The sequence below is a fragment of the Pipistrellus hanaki genome, assembly GCF_964339955.1.
Source record: "Pipistrellus hanaki genome assembly, chromosome: 9".
Taxonomy (NCBI): domain Eukaryota; kingdom Metazoa; phylum Chordata; class Mammalia; order Chiroptera; family Vespertilionidae; genus Pipistrellus; species Pipistrellus hanaki.
Genome location: NC_140511.1, coordinates 15,004,695 through 15,025,228, shown reverse-complemented (window position 1 = coordinate 15,025,228; position 20,534 = coordinate 15,004,695). Strand labels below are relative to the sequence as shown.

General features: G+C 39.3%; 1 protein-coding gene across 2 annotated transcripts in view; it reads left to right on the top strand.

The window, feature by feature from the left end:
- Window positions 1–20,534, top strand: part of PDGFD (platelet derived growth factor D) — a 192,747-nt gene that overhangs the window by 100,900 nt on the left and 71,313 nt on the right. The window contains exons 2-3 of one of the 2 annotated variants that reach the window (XM_084893736.1): window positions 14,036–14,222; window positions 18,527–18,707. In XM_084893736.1, coding sequence (XP_084749862.1) covers window positions 14,036–14,222; window positions 18,527–18,707 — 368 coding nt within the window. Of the gene's footprint in view, window positions 1–14,017; window positions 14,223–18,526; window positions 18,708–20,534 lie in introns of both variants that reach the window. The other variant, XM_084893735.1, reaches the window with a different exon arrangement.

The window sequence follows — 20,534 nt, the reverse complement described above, 5'->3', positions numbered from 1 at the left end:
CTCTCATTTCCCCCTGCCTTGACTGTTAATATTCCAGGATGATGCCTCCTTAGTTTAGGTCCCAGAGTGAGAAAACATGAAGCAGAGACTCACTGATCCAATATGAACATGCGGTATTAAAACCACTGAGAGGTGGGCTAGCATAATCTAACCTCTCCTGAGGAAAGCTACTCCATGCCTATTCTTAGTACAAGGGAAGAATCCGTAGAGGAGGCTCACCAGAAAAGGTAACAATATTGAAGAGACTTGTAAAACCCAACATTCATTTAGCAATGGCTTTTGTTGGGAGAGGGAGTCCACATTGGAAGGACACAAAATGCTTTTTTAATAAAATGATGATAGTATAAATTTATCCACAAAAGTATCATAATTTTTGTTTATTTCATTGTCCCAGTGAAAGTCCAAGTTCATATAGTCATAGACTTCATAAAGGAAGGGAGAGGGAGAAAGAGATAGAAACACCAATGATGAGAGAGAATCATTGATTGGCTGCCTCTTGCATGCCCCACAACCAGGCTTATGCCCTGACCAGGAAGCAATCCATGATAGGTCGCCACTCAGCCACTGAGCCAAGCCGGATGGGTTAAAGCCTTTTTTAATTGACTTTCAAATCTTCAAAATTACTTCTTCTTCCAGTATTGGTGCATATTAGCCTTTTATTATGTAGGATTGTTTTTTTTATATAATAAATGTTTTCTGCTAAATGTAGTTCTTCCTTGTTATTACTTTTCTCTTTGTTTTGCTGGTTTTCATTCTATATCTCTGAGCTAAGTTGGTAGTGATCAAAGCAGATATTTTTGTCACATGATTGTTCTGTTTCCTGGATGTTAAGTTGGTTTTGAAAGATCTCTCTCTTCAGCAGCCTTTGATTTTATAATACTTTCATCATGCCATTCAACATCACCTACCTCCATTTGAGACATTTCAGAATGTCATTTCATTTTTTCACCTCCTTTACAAGTAAATAAATCTATAATAGAAGGAAAGATATTTAGCAGAGAATTAACTAATATAAATTATAGTATGACTATTCTAGGGCAATCTTTATTTTCACTGATTTTAATTTCCAAAAATGAAACAAAAAATCATTTCCATTTTAATATAATTTTATATCACTTCTGTAATCTGTATGGAAAATAAAAGTTGTTACCAAGGAAAGACTATGATATCTCACTGTTGTGCAATGTGAAACAAACACTTACACATTAAAAGGATACAGTGAAGTGAGGAATAATACCTATGGATGTGGTACATTGGACAGTTACTACACTCCTGATGACTATTTCTGGCAAATTGTCAAAAAGACTTTAGAGTAATCCCCCCTCCCCTTCTTTGATGGATTCAGATTCTTAAAGAAGAAGAATTTGAGCTCAGGGAATTATCAAGTGATTACTCTTTAAAACATTGTCTCCAAATTGTTATTACAAGGAAAGTTGCTTGTGTAACATTAACACATCGGTTTGTACCAAAAGGAGCTGTAATTAAAAAAAAAAAAAAAAAAAAAAAAAAAAAAAGACATATAACTGTCAACCAATTCCCTCTTCTCAAATTTTCATACAAAGAAAGGCTTTCTCAACTGCTGAGTTCTGAGAAAAGTCTGACGGAGAATTTTGAATAAAAATCAGCTTTGCTCTCAAGTTGCTTAAAAGCCAGCCGAGTGAGCGAAGGTGGCTGTTTAGGAGCTGACACGGGCTTTTGGAAGCCCAGTTCCCGCTGGGAGCACGTGCCAGGTGTCAGCCCTAAATTCCTTGATGAAGATTGTCCTGTCATCAGTCCAGGAGGAACTGAGTGCTTGATGGCAAGCTGCAATGCCTCAGGAAACACTGAGGGAAAAGATGTCGAAAATACCTTCAGGCTGATTTTCGAATGAACTAAGTTAACAGAGTCTAATTTTTACCGTTAGCAGCTCACTCACCCATGGAAACTCCAACCCTGTGCCTTTCAAGTTAGATGATTTATGGAAAATTACCTAATTACACTTACTTTAATCCAGATTCTTCTTTTAGGGTCTATTCTACAAAATGACCTCTTCATTTTAAACTTAGGGACACCCTGCCCTTCTCTCTTTTATATTCTCTATCTCTCCCTTTGTTTCTTTTTCCCTCTTCAGTAATATACCATACGACTTCTCACCAATGAAGGTGCTGTGTTGTGACCTAGGACATTTTCTATACCATGTTGTTAAGGCAGGGTGCAAAGTTTACCCAAGGTAATTTAGTAGTTAGTAGTAGTAGTAGTAGTAGTAATACAGTAGGCAAGGCATAGACCTGACTCTTGATATTCTTGCTGAGTTTCCAAATTAGATAATTGTATAGGATGAGAAGCTGTGAGATCTAATCAGTCACCTGGTTTCATATATTGCTCAACATATATGAGAATAGTTCCTAAAAATATGCAGGCATAGGAAAACAAATAGTATGTATAGGGTTTAGTGCTATCTGGTTTTAGGCATCCACTATTGGTCTTGGAACTGGTATGTGGAACTCCTGGAACTCCAGACTGGCAAGGGACTAGGGTCAGGTTAGGGAGCAAGACTGGTTCTTTTCCTCAAGGAATTTAATATTCTGCATATGATTTCCTTTTCTTTTTATTTTTTACTTTCCTATGGAACTTTCTAAGAAATTTTAAAGCACTTTGAAAATCATCAGTTTTTATCTCTTGTACCTAACCAGCCTCTCAGAAAGAAACCTCTACTTAGATTTAAAAAAGAGCAAAGGATAGAATACACTGTGTCTACACTAAAAAATTTTATTCGAATTGCTCTGTAATGTGTTCAAATTGATGTGTTAAATGGCCATTTTGTGCCCAGAACACTTTTCTGGTTGACAAGAAGTAACAGTTTACTAAACAGTATGTGCTGAACATTTGTTGAAGTCTAATTTTAGCACTCTTATTTTAGGTAATAGCATACAACAGTATCATTGAAGATTTGGGATTTCAGATTCCATGTCCTATCCTTGCCTCACTGGTGTTAGGCACCGTCCGACCATGGCAATTGTATCTCCCGAAAAGAAAATTGTGGAGGTGTTATGTCATCTGAACCTGAAAAGAGCGTAAATGCCCCATTACCCGAAGCAGAAGCCAGAAAGATGACATGGTGTGTCTAAGGTTGCTATCTCCGTTAGTGAGAAAATCACCAGGACTAGACAGATGGTGCTGAATTCGAGATTCCAGTCTGACATGCACCAGCCTTTTCTTTCTCTTGACTTAACAATAACCACTTCAACTTCTCTGTGTCGAGTTCATTACCTGTTAAAGTAACAAAACCAAGTTTATCTTAAAAGAAAGGACAGCACCAAAGCAATGATATTTACTGCCTACTTTTTGGTCAACTTCCATTTCTGATAAACTTACAAAAGTGGATGCTTCTGAAATATACAGAAGCAAGCATTGCGGTTGCTGTTTTGCAACAGAAGTGAGAAGGATTTATATGTCATTCAGCTACATTCTGGGTAAACATTGTTTCTATTGTCAATGTTAGGTCAAAATCTCTAGACAATTTTTATGAGAGTTTATTTGAGCCAAACTGACACTATATGCCAGGATGCACGCTCCACAGAATAATGGTTTTGCAGATTCTTTTATGCAGTTAAAAGAAGGGATGTAAGGAAAAAATTGCAGAAAGCTAGGCAGAGAGTGGATTATAAAATACCATATTTTCCGGCGTATAAGACTACTTTTGAAACGGAAAAAAAGTGAACCGAAAATCGAGGGCAAAAGACCAAAATTGCACAAAAATTACCTGCAGATCTTGATGGCAAAGTAAGTCTTTTCTTTGAAGTGGGGGGTAGTCTTATACAGCGAATATAGGCCTAAACCTATGTTTTAACTGTAAAAATTAGGGGATCATCTTATATGCCGGAAAATACAGTAGTTAACAGGATTAGGTGCTCTCTTGAGGGTTAATACCCACTTGGAGGGGAATTCCTTCTGGTATTTCAAATGTGTCTCCACTTAGATGTACAAGAACAAGGGACAGGATTGACTTAAAATCTTTCTCTAAAGAAGTTATAGGCATGCCCTGGCCAGTGTCGCTCAGTTAGTTGGGTGTGATCTGATGAACCAAATGGTTGCAGGTTCAATTCCCAATCAGGGAAAAATGCCCTGGTTGGGGGTTGGATCCTAGAGAGGGGGCATGCAGAAGGTATCCCATTGATGTTCCACTCTCACCTCTCTCTCTCTCTCTCTCTCTCTCTCAAAATTAATTAAAATATATGATCAGATCACCCTGTGAAGTTACTTTCCATCACTATGATATAGTGCATGATCAGAGAATGGCCATTTTACAAGTGAAACTTTGTCATAAATCCCTTTGGAAGTTGGGAATTTCCTGACTTGATGACCATTCTTTGGGGCTTGTAGCTAAGAATATAGGGCTTGTGACTAAGGTGGCCCCTGGATGTCACATGGGGACAGTGATGCAGAAGAGTAGGTCTTCACTCTTCCACTGAATCCATGTGAGGTGGCAGAGTTCGCAACTGTAACATCACTTGTTCCTATAGAATCTTGGATGAAATAGTTTAATCTTTATGTCAGCAACTCAGTATCTGCCCTAGATGATATAACTTGAGAAGAAATTAAAATATTACCTTTATGTGTATTTTCATTTCTCCTTACATATACATTCTATGACTTCTCCATGAAATGGGAAAATCTAGCTAAGGGGTGAGAGCCACGTGTTCAGTGTCAAAGGCACCAAGGTTGGTGGCCTCTGACCCTAGATCATTGTTTTCCAGAATTGAAGTCCTGGAAGAGGTTCCAAGGTCAAAGAAAGGAGAGCAAGCCCATGATAAGCCATCAGTTAAGAGTTAAGGTTGAAAATCATACATGAGTTACAGGTTCAAAAGATAGGGGTGGAGGAATTGGGGAAGTGTAGAATAAGAAGCAAAATAGCCGAAACCAGTTTGGCTCAGTGGTAGAGCATCGGTCTGCGGACTGAAAGGTCCCAGGTTCGATTCCAGTCAGGGGCATGTACATTGGTTGCGGGCACATCCCCGGTAGGGGGTGTGCAGGAGGCAGCTGGTCGATGTTTCTCTCTCATCGACGTTTCTAGCTCTCTATCTCTCTCCCTTCCTCTCTGTGAAAAATCAATAAAATATATTAAAAAAAAAAAAAAAGCAAAATAGTAGACAGTATGATATTGTCAGTGAATCTCAAACTTTAGGGAGCGCCAGAAGCACCTGGCAGGCTCATAACAGAAGTGTCACTGGACTCCACCTGTGGCATCCTTGCTTCTGTAGGTCTTGGCAGAGCCTGAAAATGTGCATTCTAACAAGCTCCCCGGGGATGCCCATGATGCCGGTCTGGGGACCCCATTTTGAGAAGGATGGTTCTAGATGAATTCCAGAGACAAGTGACAGTGCAGGCAGTGACTTTTCATGAGCTAATGGAATACTCTGCGGGGCGAGCTTAGTTTGCTTAAAGTTTTGGAGACAGGACAGACAGATATAGCATCTTGATTTTTTTTTTTTTCATTTTAGTTGTTTTTTTTAAAAAAAAAAAAAAATCAAATGAACTACTCAGTTTTTTGAGGATATAAACCTCCTTCTGTATTAAAATGCAAAATAAGATACATTTTTGCCATGTACACATAGAAACTCTATGAAAAATTATATATATTATATTTTTGTACTTATACAGTTAGAATAGTGCTCTAATTAAAAGTGTATGTTCTGGCCCTAGCCAGTTTGGTTCAGTGGATAGAGCATTGGCCTGCGGACCAAAGAGTCCTGGGTTTGATTCTGGTGAAGGGCACATACTTCAGCTACAGGCTCCTCTCTGGCCCAGGCTTTGGTAGGAGTGCTTGCAGGAGGCAACCAATTGATGTGTTTCTCTCACATGGATATTTTTTTTTCCTGTCTTTCCCTTGCTCTTCCACTCTCTCTGAAAAAACAATGGGAAAATATCCTTAGGTGAGGATTTAAAAAAAAAAAAAAAAAAAAAAAGTGTGTGTTCTGAAGATAAACTTCCTCGGGTCAAATCTTTTTTTTTTCCTCCCTGTTTTAATTTCAAATACTACCCCGGATATATTTATTAATTTAAAAAAATTTATTGTTGAAACTATTACATATGTTCCCTTTTTCTTCTATTGACCTCTTCTAGCCTGCCCCACCCCCTGCCACAGGCCTTCACCACCCTATTGTCCCTGTCCATGGGCTATGCATATATGCATAGGAGGTCTTTAATTAATCCCTTCCCCTCCATCCCCCCACTTTCTCCCTTCCTGCCTTTTCTCTGAGATTCCTCAGTCTCTTCCAGGCTTCTGTGTCTCTGGATCTGTTTGAGTTTAAGTTTACTAGCTTTGTGCCCTGTGGTCACAAGTTTCTTAAACTGCTGGAGTTTCCTTTGTAACATGCAGATATTATGGATGGCATGGGTTGTTGTGAGGATTAAATAAAGTTAGGTATTTAAACCTCTTATGGTGTGCCTGGCCAATCATAATCGCTCCATAAATGTTTGCTATTATTGGAACACCAGAGTAAATAGCTTCATCCAGAAATATAACTGTATCTATAATACTTGGTAGTGACCTCAGGTTTAATTTGTAGGTTTCTCTTTGTTTCTATATCTCATTATAACTCTTCAGCTAAGAATAGTCCTAAGTGGATATGAAGTTATCAATTACACTTAAACAGAGTGACTCAGAAGTCAAAGTGGATTACAGAGAGCAAAGAGTCTAAAAGTCTCTAGCAAATTTCAAACTAAGAAGGAAGAACACCTTCTATGGAGTAGTTAAGAGCATCAGCTCTGGGACCAATTGCCTGATTTTGTATTCTGACCCCACACTTCACTAACTCTATGACCTTGAGTAAATTACTTGACATCTCTGTGCCTCAGACTCTCCATCCATCAAATGTTGATAATGAACTCAGCAAGTTTACTTATTTGTTTATTTTATTGTTAACAGTATTATAGGTGTCCCCCATTTTCCCCTTCTTGGTCCCCCTCCACTCAGCCCCTGCCCCCACCCCAGGCCTTCACCACACTATTCTCTGTGTCTGTGGGCTATCCATAGATATATGTAAGTTCTTTGATTAATCTCTCCTAGTCCCTCTCATGCCCCTCCCCTCTGAGATCTGAAGTATATATGGTCTCTCTCTCTCTCTCTCTCTCTCTCTCTCTCTCTCACACACACACACACACACACACACACACACACACACACACACAAAGTCATGCATCATGCTTAATAGAGTTTAGATGCTATAATTGAAGTATTCAAAGTACTTAGAACAATGCCTTGAACAAAATAAGCACTATAAAAATGTTTGCTATTGATATCTAGCTTGTATATATATAGATTTTAGGAGGGTTTTGTTTTGAAGGGAAAATAAATCAGAAATTAGATTTTTAATTTTTGGGGCGATCTCCAGTTCAATATACTGCAATATAGGTCTTTGGTACCTTCATAAAACTGGAAACAAATTTTTCTTAATAAAACTATAGCTTTCTTAAAAAAATATAATTGGTGTTTCACTTAAAAGCAGAGTTAGTACGCTTACGACAATCTAGTCTTTCATAATGTTCTAAAAAAAAAAAAAAAGAAGTCTCTTTTCTACTGGCAGAAATCTCTATGTGAGCACATATGAAGAATGCTCACTTTGTTATTGACAAGCTCTGTGGTCTTCTGTGTGTTGATACCATTGACCTCTCTGTCTTTGAAATCTCCTCTTTCTAGGCAACTTGATATAGACTTGGCACTGTTGTGGGTCCCCTGCCTGCCTCCCAGACATTGCTTCTGTGATTTCCCAGGCAATTCTTTTCTTGTCTGTCCCATCCCACCCCCTGACTTCCGTCCCCCAACATGTGTGCCAGCACCCATGCCTTAGCCTCCTTTCTGCAGACACTTCCTAGGGATCTGCCCCTCCCCACAAGGCTTCCCCTCTCCTCTCTAAGCAGAGACCTCATCAGTTCTATTCTCCCACGTTAAGTCCAGTGTTATAGTCCCAGAAGCCTGATAAAGCTTCTACTTGAATTTCTCATTGCCACATTGAAACCAGACTTCCATTTCGTCAAAAATGTTTACCCTACCCATTCTGCTATGTGTTAGGGTTACCATGCTGGGCGCAGGCCTTTGCATTAGCATGTTGCTCCTGTCTCTGATTCATTTCTTTGTGGTCCTTTCTTAACTCCAAGTTCCTTTTGATTTTCTTTCCCTGATTTAGACTTACTGCTACCTGCCATTCTAGGTCAGAACATTGTTCTTTGGCAACTACATAGTTTCCCCTATCTGAGATTTCACTTTCTTCAGCTTCAGGTAACCAAGGTCAACTTGGGTCCCAAAATATTAACTCCAGAAATATACAATTCATGTTTTACATTGCAATCATCCCTCTTCATCCCACCCAGGATGTCACTCATCCCTTTGTCAAGTTCTTCACACAGTAGACCCTCTCCACCCATAGTCAGGGAGTAGCCTTCTTGGTTTTCAGATTAACTGTAAGTGCCACAATGCTGTTGTTCAAATCACCCTTATTTTACTTAATAACGACCCCAAAGTTCAGATATGGCAGTTCAGATATGCCAAAGAGAAGGCATGAGGTTCTTTCTTTAAGTAAACGGTTAAATCAGTGAGTTAATAAGGAAAGAAGTTGTATCCTGAGGTTGCTAAGGTCTACAGTAAGAACCAATATTATCTGTGAAACTGTAAGAAGGAAAAGTAAATTTGTGCCAATTTTGCTGGTGTACCCTAAACTGTAAAAGCGATGGCTCCAATATATGACAAATACTTAAGATGGAGAAGGTATTAAATGCATGAGTGGAAGATATAAACAGAAAATGTGTTCTGATTAATGGCAATGTGGTGCACCAGAAAGCAATGAGTCTTCAGGACGACTTTAGCAAGGGATCTTCTGAAACCAGTGACCACCTTCACATACTTATTTTAACGTATTTGTATTGATTTCAGAGAGGAAGAGAGAGGGAGAGAGAAATAGAAACATCAGTGATGAAAATCATTGATTGGCTGCCTCCTGCACACCCTGAAACCTGAGCATGTGTCCTGACTGGGAACTGAATGCCAGTTCATAGGTCGATGCTCAACTACTGAGCCACACTGACCAGGCCACATAAGTTTTATTGGGATATATGTTTACAATTATTTTGTTTTGTTATTAGTTATTGTTCATCTCTTAATGTGCCTACTAGGTATTTGTAAATTAAACATTACCAAGGATTTGTATGTATAGGAAGACACAGAGAATATAGGGTTGTGGACTATCCTCTGTTTCAGACATCAGCTGAGGCCACTGTGTCCCCTGCACATTAGGAGGGACTCCTAGGAGACGGTCCCATGGCAGGTGCTTGCCTTCGGGTTCTCTCCTTCCAGCTGCCCTCCTGCAGACCATTTTCCACAGCACCAACAGGCTGATGATCTTCCCCTCCACTAGCCCAGTGGTCGGCAAACTGTGGCTCGAGAGCCACATGCAGCTCACAAGCCACAGTTTGCCTCTCTGTTGACTAATGAGTTTGCCTACCACTGCTAAGGCATTACCCTTACCCAGAAGTTTTGACTTCAGGTTAAAGACATTAGTACCATGTTTCCCCGAAAATAAGACCTCCTACCGGTTTCCTTCTGAGTGAAATATAAGGCATCCCCCCCGAAAATAAGGCTCCCCCTAGGCTAAACATGAGAGATTTGGTCCACTGATTCTGAAAGAAATGGAGTCACAAGAAATTCACCAGGGAATTCAGGAATTGAATAACATAACAACAATATTATGATGATGTTCCAGAAGATTATGACATGATTGTCATTGAATAAATGAGTAAATTCTTGATACTGTAGGATTCACAGTTTGTCTGATTTGTGTTGACAACTACCGTACTCCCGTACCGTACACAGGTAATAAATTTCCTTTTTTTCAGTTAACAATAAATGTGTACCGTATTCTTCATGGAAAAATAAGACATCCCCTGAAAATAAGACCTAGCGCATCTTTGGGAGCAAAAATTAATATAAGACACTGTCTTATTTTCGGGGAAACAGGGTACATCATTAAAATGTTTTTTAAGTGTTTTTTCCTAAGGCAATGGTCGGCAAACTCATTAATCAATAGAGAGGGAAATGGCATGTGGCTTGCAAGCTGCAGTTTGCGGACCACTGCACTGGCCTTTTACCCTTTCCAGAACTTTCCTGTTTCCACCTATATCAAGTGCAGGTACATTTGTCTTTCAAATCTTTCTGTAGTTTACCTTTAAAGTATGTTATCACCCCAACCCCCCAATATGAACCTTTGGAATGTGCTCAGGTTATTCCTCCCACTGTGAGCCATGCACACACCTTGTACTCACCATGCTAGTCCTGTAGCTCCCCCTGCTCTGATGGTACACATCAACTTTGTTTCTCAGGTCTTCAAAGCTGCTCTCTAAACATTCTTGAATTATATTTGAATCTAACATAGTTTCTGGAACAGTAAAAATATAAAATTACATAAATGTTAAAAACAATAACAAAGAAACAAAAACAAAACAAAAAAATAAAACAAAACAAAAACACTGAATATTACCCCTGAAAGAGACCAGATAAAATATGCTATTCAATCTTCTTATTTAAAAATGAGGAATCTGAATACCTGAGATGGGTTATTTAAGAATTTAATAGTTATATATTCAGATTTATTGATTATCTTCTATTCATGGCATATGATATCCATTGCTATTTACATTGTTGATATAAGGTTTTATCTAGAATAGATTTGCTTTTGATTAGAAATATTAATTTAGAGAAATTATAACTAAATAATAGTACTGAAGATAAGAAAATATGGCAAAATGTGAAAATAATAAACAAGAGATAGGAGGATTGAAAATATTGCAATGCATTGATTAGAGTTTGTGCTTAATAAGTGATTGTTGACTGGCTCATTGAAAACTCACCCCTGGGAGATAATAGATCAACCGAAGGACTTGTATACATGGATACAAAACTCTGGGGAGGGACGTATGTATGCGGGGGGGGAAGGTTAAAATATGTACACAGATAATAATTTAATAAAAAAAATGTAAAAAAGAGAGAAAGAAAGAAAATGATAGCCTAATAGAAAAAAGAAAAAAAAAAGAAAGCTCACACCTGTCAGTCACCCTACTCCCTAGCAGTCTTCACCCACTTCCTAAATGAGCAGACAAGTACTTCTCATGGCTATGTTTTCAGCATAAGGTCAAAGGAAGAGAAGAACAACAGGTCAGCTAGCAAAACTGTTTCTGGCCTTGCAGGTTTCCTTTAACTGGGCTCACTGGAGGGGTGATTGCGCAGTCAGTGCCCTAGTCTGCAGACAGGAGTGTGACTTCCTCTAGCACCTTGCTCTTCCTAGGACTCTCTTTCCCACACAAAGTTTAACTGGGCCAGTGCAACACTACAAACAGCACGAGTAAAGACAGTGACGTGGAAATTCCCATATGCACAGGAATATTTGTCAAAGGGAGAGAAGACTACATTCCTCAGGCTGACTCATTGTTCACATGCCGTCTCTTATTTTGGAAACTTTAAGAGCTACCCTCAGCAGCCCAACCTCTGAGTGGCTTCCGCCAGCAATTTAGACCTTCCTGACCAGGAGCACTGAATTACAGGCCCCACAGTGAACTCTCTGCGGGGAAACAGAAATAGGCTGTGGCTGGAGTCTGCTTATAGAGGGGCCTAAAAAGCCAAAATCTAAAGCGCAAAGAGAACTCTGGATCCTGGGAGAAATGAAAAATGGATCCACTGTGCGATGTAATTCTGATACAAGCTACGGAGAGTTAGGTCAGGTTTCACAGGTTAAAGGCACAGTCCCTGCAAGACTGCACTTCTGACCCCAGCTACAAGTTCGGTGGTCCCCAGGCTACCCGCACTTCTGACCAGCTGGCTACAAATTCAGCCTTTCCCACAGCCTCGGGCTTGAGAATTTGGTAGTGTTGATGTAAGAAGTCCAAACATTTTTAAAAATATATATATTTTATTGACTTTTTACAGAGAGAAAAGGAGAGGGATAGAGAGTTAGAAACATCGATGAGAGAGAAACATTGATTCAGCTGCCTCTTGCAAACCTCCCACTGGGATGTGTCCGCAACCAAGGTATATGCCCTTGATTGGAATGGAACCTGGGACCCTTCAGTCCGCAGGCTGATGCTCTATCCATGAGCCAAACCAGTTAGGGCAGAAGTCTAAACATTTTAATAACTTCTTAAAAATATGTTTTGATTGATAATAGAGAAATAGGAAGGAAGAGGGAGAGAAAAACATCTATCTCAGTGGGCTGCCTCCTACACATCCCCTTCTGGGAATCAAGCCCACAACCCTGACATGTGCTCTGATAGGGAATCTAACCTGTGACCTCTCTGAGCCACACCTGCCAGAGCCTGTAGAGAATTTTTATAAGAGTTTATTTGAGCCAAACTGAAGACACATGCTGGGGAGCAAGCTCTCAAATGCTCCAGAGAACAACAGTTTTACAGCTTCTTTTATGCGTTTGAAATTAAGGGAGGAATTTAAGGAAGCCTCTGTGGAGGTGGGGAAAAGCAAGGAGGGGGGTTGGATTACAGATTACAGAATAATTGATAAGATCATGTGCTTTTTGCAGCTGGTCATGGCTTATTTCAAAAGTGTGTGAACCTAGATGCACAGAAACAATGGACAGGCCTTGCTTAAGGCAAATATAAACTTGTTACTAAAAAGTCATATGCCTGGGGCCTGACTACCCACCATGACCTGCCCAGTTAAGAATTTGTGATCATGTCACCCTGTGAGGTCACTTTCCATAGAACCTCCCCCCACCCTTTTTTTTTTTTTTTTAATTCATACTAGAACAACTCATTGGATTTAAGAAAGTACTATAGTTAAAATCGCAATGTTACTATAAAATGTACAAATCTGAACCAGCCAAATAAAGAGGAACATGTGGCAAGCATGTCTGGGAGGGTCCCAGGCATCCCAAGCACAAAGCCTTTGTTCCCTCAGGACGATCCCCTTCCCAGCACATCAGTGTGCATCCCCAACCAGGAGGCTTGCCCAAGCCCCCATGGCCAGAGTCTTTATGGGGTTTCATTCTGTAGGCAAGATGGATTGAATCACAAGCAATGTGATTAAACTCACGTCCCAATGCTCCTTCTCTCCAGGCTGATTCCCAGGCTCAGAGCTCATGTTGGTCTTTCTGTTGAGGCCAGCACCCTTCCTGAAACTACTTAGGAGTTCCAAGTATCTCACCTCATTAGCATAATGTGGCCCCAGGGGAGCATCATGAGAAAGAGCACTTCTGTTACTTGCAAAATTCTAAGGGTTTAGAAGTTCCCTCTCAGGAACTCAGGACAGAGACCGAACAAAAAATGCTATTAAACAAACAACACAGAGAAAATAAAAGATGAGTTGGATCTATTTAAGTCATGAAAAACTAATGCCAAAAATATGATTTTCATGATGGAGAAACCATGGAAAAACATCACTTGAATGCAAAACTAGGGTTATAAACACCATTAGGTCTTTAAAATGTGTTTTTCACTCATGGGTTCATTTATACAGCTAATCAATAAGGTATGCCATTACACTGTCCCTGTTTTTTAAAAAAATAATTTTATTTGTATTACATTAAAAAGAGGAAGGATGGTGCTGAGGGGTGGGAGTAGCTAGGAAGGGGTTAGTGGAGGGGTGGGGATGAGCCATATGTAATACTTAAACAATAATGAATTTAATGAATTTAAATTAAAAACATAAAGAAAAGATGGAGAATGAACTACAATCAAAATGAACCTGAGTTCTGGGATAATTGTTATTTTTTCCTTGTCAAATATGATGTTAAGAGAGCCCCTCCAATACAAAGCATTTGTCATCATGTCTACACGGGCGAGGGATTTTGGAAAGCAGGTGGTTACAGAAGAGATGTCTATGTTATTTGTTTCACCAAAGGGCTACCATTTGGTCTTATGTTTTTAATCAAAATCAAGAAGTGCTTTGAAATGTGATGTTTTTTAAACTGTTCTTTTTTTTTTTTTGCTTTCCTGTAATTGGAGCAACATACTAATTTCTACAAGTTGTGACTACTAACAGAGAGCAATCACCTCACAGACTTGTACCGGAGAGACGAGACCGTCCAGGTGACAGGCAACGGCCACCTGCAGAGCCCCCGCTTCCCGAACAGCTACCCCAGGAACCTGCTTCTGACATGGCGGCTCCGCTCCCGGGACAAAACAAGGATACAGCTGGCCTTTGACAATCAGTTTGGATTAGAGGAAGCAGAAAACGATATCTGTAGGTAAGTGGCGAAAAATGTCCAGTTGATAGAACTCTTCCAATGTAGAAAAACAAAAACAAAAAACAAACATAAATTTAAAAGCATCATATCAAACTCCCCTTTGGGGCTCTTTGGACCTACTCAAGATGTACCACTTCTCTCTCAAAAAGCCTTATGTCAGTCTTAACAGGCAAAATCAACTGGGGCATGGACGGGCCTGTGGAGGGTCTAGTAACCTCACTTTCACACCCAGGGAGACAGGAGTCTGCAGGCCTTAGTCTTAGCCAGCCTACCACAGCCTCTGTGAGTAGATGGATCATCCAATAACCCTACATCACCTGCAGCCAAGGCTTGTGGCTCTGGCCCAAGTCAGCCTTGGGCTCAAGGAGTGTGTACCCTTAGTTCTTGGCTCCAGGAACTAATCGGACTATGTAAACTATGCACAGAGACGGTTCCCCCGCCCTGGGAGAGGGTGACAGTGAGGACCTATGGTGTCAGGCCCTTACCCTGAAATCATAGTTTTAGGGTCTCAGGTATGTGTAAGAAGGAAGAGTTAGCAACCTCAGGGACTGTGGGCCCCTCAGATGGTCTGTCTCCTGTAGTGTCTGAGTCAGCATTGGAAGATAAAGCCATGGCTGATAATCTCCCTTTTTGGGAATATTTATCAGACAAAGCCCAGGCAGTTGTTTTTTGAATTGTCTGCTCCACAGCATCTTATTCACTTAATTAGCATATATAAGACTCGGGAAGGACTTTTCTCTGTTCTGTACTTAACTGCACACAGTTGTTCTGCATTGCCAATGAACTACTGAGCTGCTAAAACCTTCCAGCAGGCTTATTTTTCTTTGAATAATAAAAAATGGGGGAGTCTCAAATTCGGCTGTCCTTTGTTGCATGTTTATTATGCTGACAGTTTTTATTATGTTGCTATATTTTTTCAAGAATAATAGCAGTGGCTATGACTTTCTAGGGCCATAGAGGGTACTGTATGTCCAAATACAGATTTAAATACATGCAAGAAGAGCCAGTCAGTATTTACAAAGAGAAGAAACTAGAGCAGATCTTGTTTCTTTTTAACTTTGAAAAAAAGAACTAATTTTCTGCACTGGAAAAAAAAAAAGAGTTTATGAAACACACACACACACACACACACACCTCTATTGAAAAATTATTAAAGGTGATGACATGGAAGGAGAAAGCCAGTTTTCTACTGCTGAACAGGGATTTTGATTCTGGTAGTGAGTGAACTCTTTTGGCATTTTGGCCTTAAAAACAGAAGAAGAGAAAGCTAGAATGGTTTGCATTTTGGTCCTCCATCAAATCTAGCTGCTCCTCAAAATTTATGGAAAAGTAGAGGAATAAGGGGTGGACAGGGGTGAGGAAGAAGGGAAAGACACAGTTCAGAGACTTGCCTCGGAAGGCTCCCTAAGAAACATAGTTGTGCTCTCTTGACATCAGACCTGGAGCAGATATTTATTATGCTGCTGATGTGTCCTAAAAACAAGAATGACCTATTGCAATCTTAACAAAGTTTCCAGTAAACTCCTGCTTTGAGCAGTAAATATGATTTACACATATTGTATATAAAATGAAATGCAATTGATTTTCTACCCTCTGGTCCAAAACCTCCTTGATGTTTACACTGTATTATGTTATTGCTTGAAATAATTCTTTGTTAGCTCTTTTCACCTTCCAAGCACCATATAAACTTTAAGTAACTAGTTTATACAGTGCCCAAGAGTTGACCAGCTGGGAAAATCATATAAACCTTCTTATTCTGCTCATGAGATAATTGAGGCAAAGGACATAAGGCTTTCATAAATCACTTCCAATAAAATTAAGTCAGCATGCTGTTATATCTGCCTCCTCCTTAGGTTATTCTTCCCAACCAATAAGAGCTCTGAGGTGCATAGGTAGGACCATAAAGCCAAATTAGATTTTCTTAATATTTAAATGTGATATTTCTCATGCTGATGACTTTTGGCAATTGTTACAAAAAATCTACCTAATAGAAGAGTAGCATGCTAATTGACTGTACTTTCGCAACACTCACCAGCCAATCAGAAGTGAGTATTCAAATTAGCCCAACAAAGATGGTGGGTTAATTTGTGTACACAGGTGCCAAGTGGCTAGGAATAGGGCAGGAGGACATTTGTGTCATTGCCAAGGTGACAACACAGGCATTCCACATCACCCCAGCTGTTCAGGTCTCAAGGCAGTGTGGGAAGGCAGAAAAGTGGCTCTGTGCTGGAGCAGAAAGGCTGCTCAGGCCACAGCACAGGTGGTCTGGCAAAAAGGGGAACGGAGGCCCATTCTTGCATGAATCTTCATTCACGCATTGGGCCACTAGTGTGTGTGTGTGTGTGTGTGTGTGTGTGTGTGTGTGTGTGTGTATACATATATATATAAACATTATATATATATATAATGTTTGACAGACTTACGCTGTCACTTATGTGGGTCTGCCCTGGCACAGTATGGAATGTGTAGGTTCTTGACTTCATGCAGGAAAGATTTCATGATATGAGTCCAGGTGTTTTTTGAGAGTAAGTTTATTAAACTGGGGACAGTGAAAGAAAAGAAGGGCTTAAGATAGCAGAGGCAAGATCATAGCCATAGAAGTGAGCCGAGGTGGAGCTGCCTTGACCCTTTGGAAACGTGAGGAGGAGTTGAGCCTATATGTGGATGCTTTGGCCTTTTAGAAAGCAAGTCACGGAGGCAGAAGAGGTGAGCCGTCTGGGCTGTGTGGACTCAGGAAACAAGTTACATAGCCAAAAAGAAGGCCCTTGGAGACTGGTTCAGTGGTTAGTCTGGGACAACCTGCCACATTCTTGCTGCTCCTCTTGGTTCAGGTCTCCTGGGAACCTATAGAGTTTAGAAAAAGAAAGTGAAGATAAGTGCCTGAGGAAAGAATGGGGGTGGAGGACTGGAGTGTGCTCCTGAGAGAGTGCTCATTGTGTCCTTTGTCTTAAGGGTTTTTATTTGTTTCAAAAGGCAGGAATGTTAGGGGTGGTCTCAGGGGAGGATCTCAATAGAATATTCAGCTGCCTCCTAGGTCTATACTTTGGTATGCTGATGCATCAAAATGAGCTCATTGAGGGATTAAGGTCACTCACTATCTGGTCAGTTTCACCTTCAAAGAATGTCACCCAAGGGGGACCAGGACTGAGGTGAGTCTTCCCTCCTCATGGTCTGGAATGTGGAAACCATTTACTCTTAAGTGTTTTTGGTTAGGGAAGATAATATTTTATAATTTATTATCTGGTTGTAAATTGCCCAGCTATTTAACTGTCTGTCTCAGTTTCCCCATTCCATTTTCCCAGGAATTTTCCTAAGTCTTATTCACCAGCCTCAATGCCACTGTCCACTATGAATGTAAATTGTTTTCATTGAGAAGTCATTTGGGAAGAGGTAGTGGGGAGAAGTGAGACTCTGATGCCCAGAACCCAAAGGCAAATAGTTCAGCTCATCAAGTCAATGTCCCAAGATTTGAGTGTCTGAAAATAGTATAAATGGTCCTTAGAATGGCAACTCTGTCACTGAATATGTCCTATTGTGTGATGGAAAGGTGGGATGGAATGGACGGACCTTGGGAATCAAATGGCTGTATGGAATGTCTAAAGAAGTTCAATTCTGGCATTCCATGTTTCTCTGACCAATACCAAAGAGGAACCTATGGTCTTAGGCTTATTCACATCCTGGTTTGACCAGCCCAGATATTTACAGTACTAATTAGCACACATCCTTACCCAAGTCATATGCTTTCCATTTTGATGACAGTCATATTTGATTATATTATCCTTTCAAAAGACAGTGTCCAAAAAGAAAAATTAGTGATTTCTATTGTGCAATGAAAATGCTGGTTCTGTATGCTGTACAGATACAGATTAGTTCCTTTTTAAAGAAAGTACTGGTGTGGTTAATTAATTCAAAGTGGGATTTGTCTGAAAAACTTTATATAGCAAATATTTTACCATATAGTTAGGGCAACATCTTTTCAAATATGATGATAGATTATAGTTATTAGTTTGTTTTTTCAGGCAAACCTTATAAGCCAGATGCTCAGAATGTGGCCCGTTTTGATTATTAATGATTTGAGAACAGTCATGCAGTCATGGCTAACTGTGTATAAAGGTTCTCTCAGAACAGATTGTGGAAGTTTGTATTTAGAAAACCTCATGCAAAACTAGCTTTGATTTTAACATGTCTGTATTCTACCTAGTAGGTAATAAGAAATCACATATATTAGTTTTAACTTATATGTGAAAGTATATTTCAAAGACTACTTTAATAAAAATTTGTTTCTTTTGTGAAATTGATACTAGATATGATTTTGTGGAAGTGGAAGATGTATCTGAAACCAGTACCATTATTAGAGGTCGATGGTGTGGACACAAGGAAGTTCCTCCAAGGATCACGTCAAGAACAAACCAAATTAAAATAACATTTAAGTCTGATGACTACTTTGTGGCTAAACCTGGATTCAAGATTTATTATTCTTTTGTGGTAAGTATCTTAGCTATGCTGTGATTAATAGAAGACACTTGTTTCATGAAGTATAGAGATCATTTTCTATGATTAAACACAGTGCTGTGAGGGTGAAAGAATTTTATTAATTCCCTTTGGTATACTTTGTTCCTACGAATGGCCAAAATGATAAAGCCGTTTTTAGTAAGGAATACCATTTTGGATCTATGAAGTCAACTCTTGGGCCCATTTTGAAACACACACACACACACACACACACACACACACACACACACACAAAATGATAACATAGAGAATAGAAAAAATAAAGTAGTTTATAGTAAAGCAGTTACTATATTACCTTTGATTCAATTGAAGCAAAATAAATGTATAGCCAGATCAAATTTGAGAGTTGAAGCCACTTAAATTTGAAAGTTGTCTCTATACTTCTAATCACATAAAAGAGTCCTAATGATTTTAGTGTAAATTATCACTCAGATTTGGGAAGTGTCTGTGTTATAATCATAAAGCCTCAGAGATAGCAGCATCTTAAAGATCATAAGTTGTATTCAGGACCCAAGAGTTGGATTCTTGTCTACTACACCCATGCTTGTTTGTGGTATCTCCTCTACTAAAATGCCTCAGTAGTTATCTCTAGCTTTAAGTGGTTATGATTGTTAGAAAATGTTTAATGTTTTATCAAACCAAAATTGACATTGTACTTAATGCTACTTGTTGGGCCACATACAATCACAGCCATTTCTTCAGTTAACTAGTCATTCATAAAACAATATAAAGTCCCTGCTGGTTGTTAGACAGTTTCATAGGTATAGTAGATATAAAGGTAACCAGGGCAGACAGGTTCTTGACCTTTTCCTGGAGGTTATAGTTTGATAAATGTAACAATTAAAAAGGGGTAACCTGTCCAGTATGGCTCAGTTGGTTAGAGTGTCATCCCATACATGGAAGGGTTGCAGGTTTGATCCCCAGCAGGTGCACGTGTTTTTCTCTCACATCAATGTTTCTCTCTATCTCCCTTCCTCTCCCTCTAAAATCAATAAGCATATTCTTGGGTGAAGAGTTTTTAAAATAGGTAACAACTGAGAATGATGAGTATTAAGACAGAAGTACTGGGTGTGTTAGGTCAAACCCAGGAGAGCGCAGAATAGCAGAATAATTTTGTATATATATATATATATATATATATATATATATATATATATATATATATAGATACACACACACACAGCATTTTCATTGCACAATAGAAATCACTATAATATATATATTAAATATTTCTGAGTCTTTTAAATGTGTATAGTATATTATCTTTTGTTCTCTCAGCAATATTTTCTCACTCTCATTCAGTTTATTTCCATCCCCTTTCAAAATGCAGGTGACAGCATAGACCACAGTACTATATATTAAATGAATTTGTGGGGTTTTTCCTCTTATGAGTTAAATTTAGAACAGAAACAAATCTTGCTTTTTGTAAACTAAAGGTTTTCTTGTCTTGCGTTATTGGGAATCATTGAATACTAAATGAATTCTACATCAGAACCTTGTAAATGGAGGAAATAGCATGTGGTAACAGTGTTCCAGTTCTAATGTGAAAATAATCCATCAAGCATGATTTACATTACTGCAAACTCATGCAGTGCTGCCCAGCATTAACACTGAAGGGTGAGCCTTTGGTCTCTACATTTCCTTGCTTTTTAATGTGTTCAATGACGCATGTGTTCTCAATTGTTCATGGGGAAAAAAACAGGCTTGGCATGTGATGGACAGTCTTAATGAAGGACCTCCACACCCCCCCTTTTCTTCAAGCACTATTAGTGTGAGCTTGTATGCTTTTTTATGAAGCTT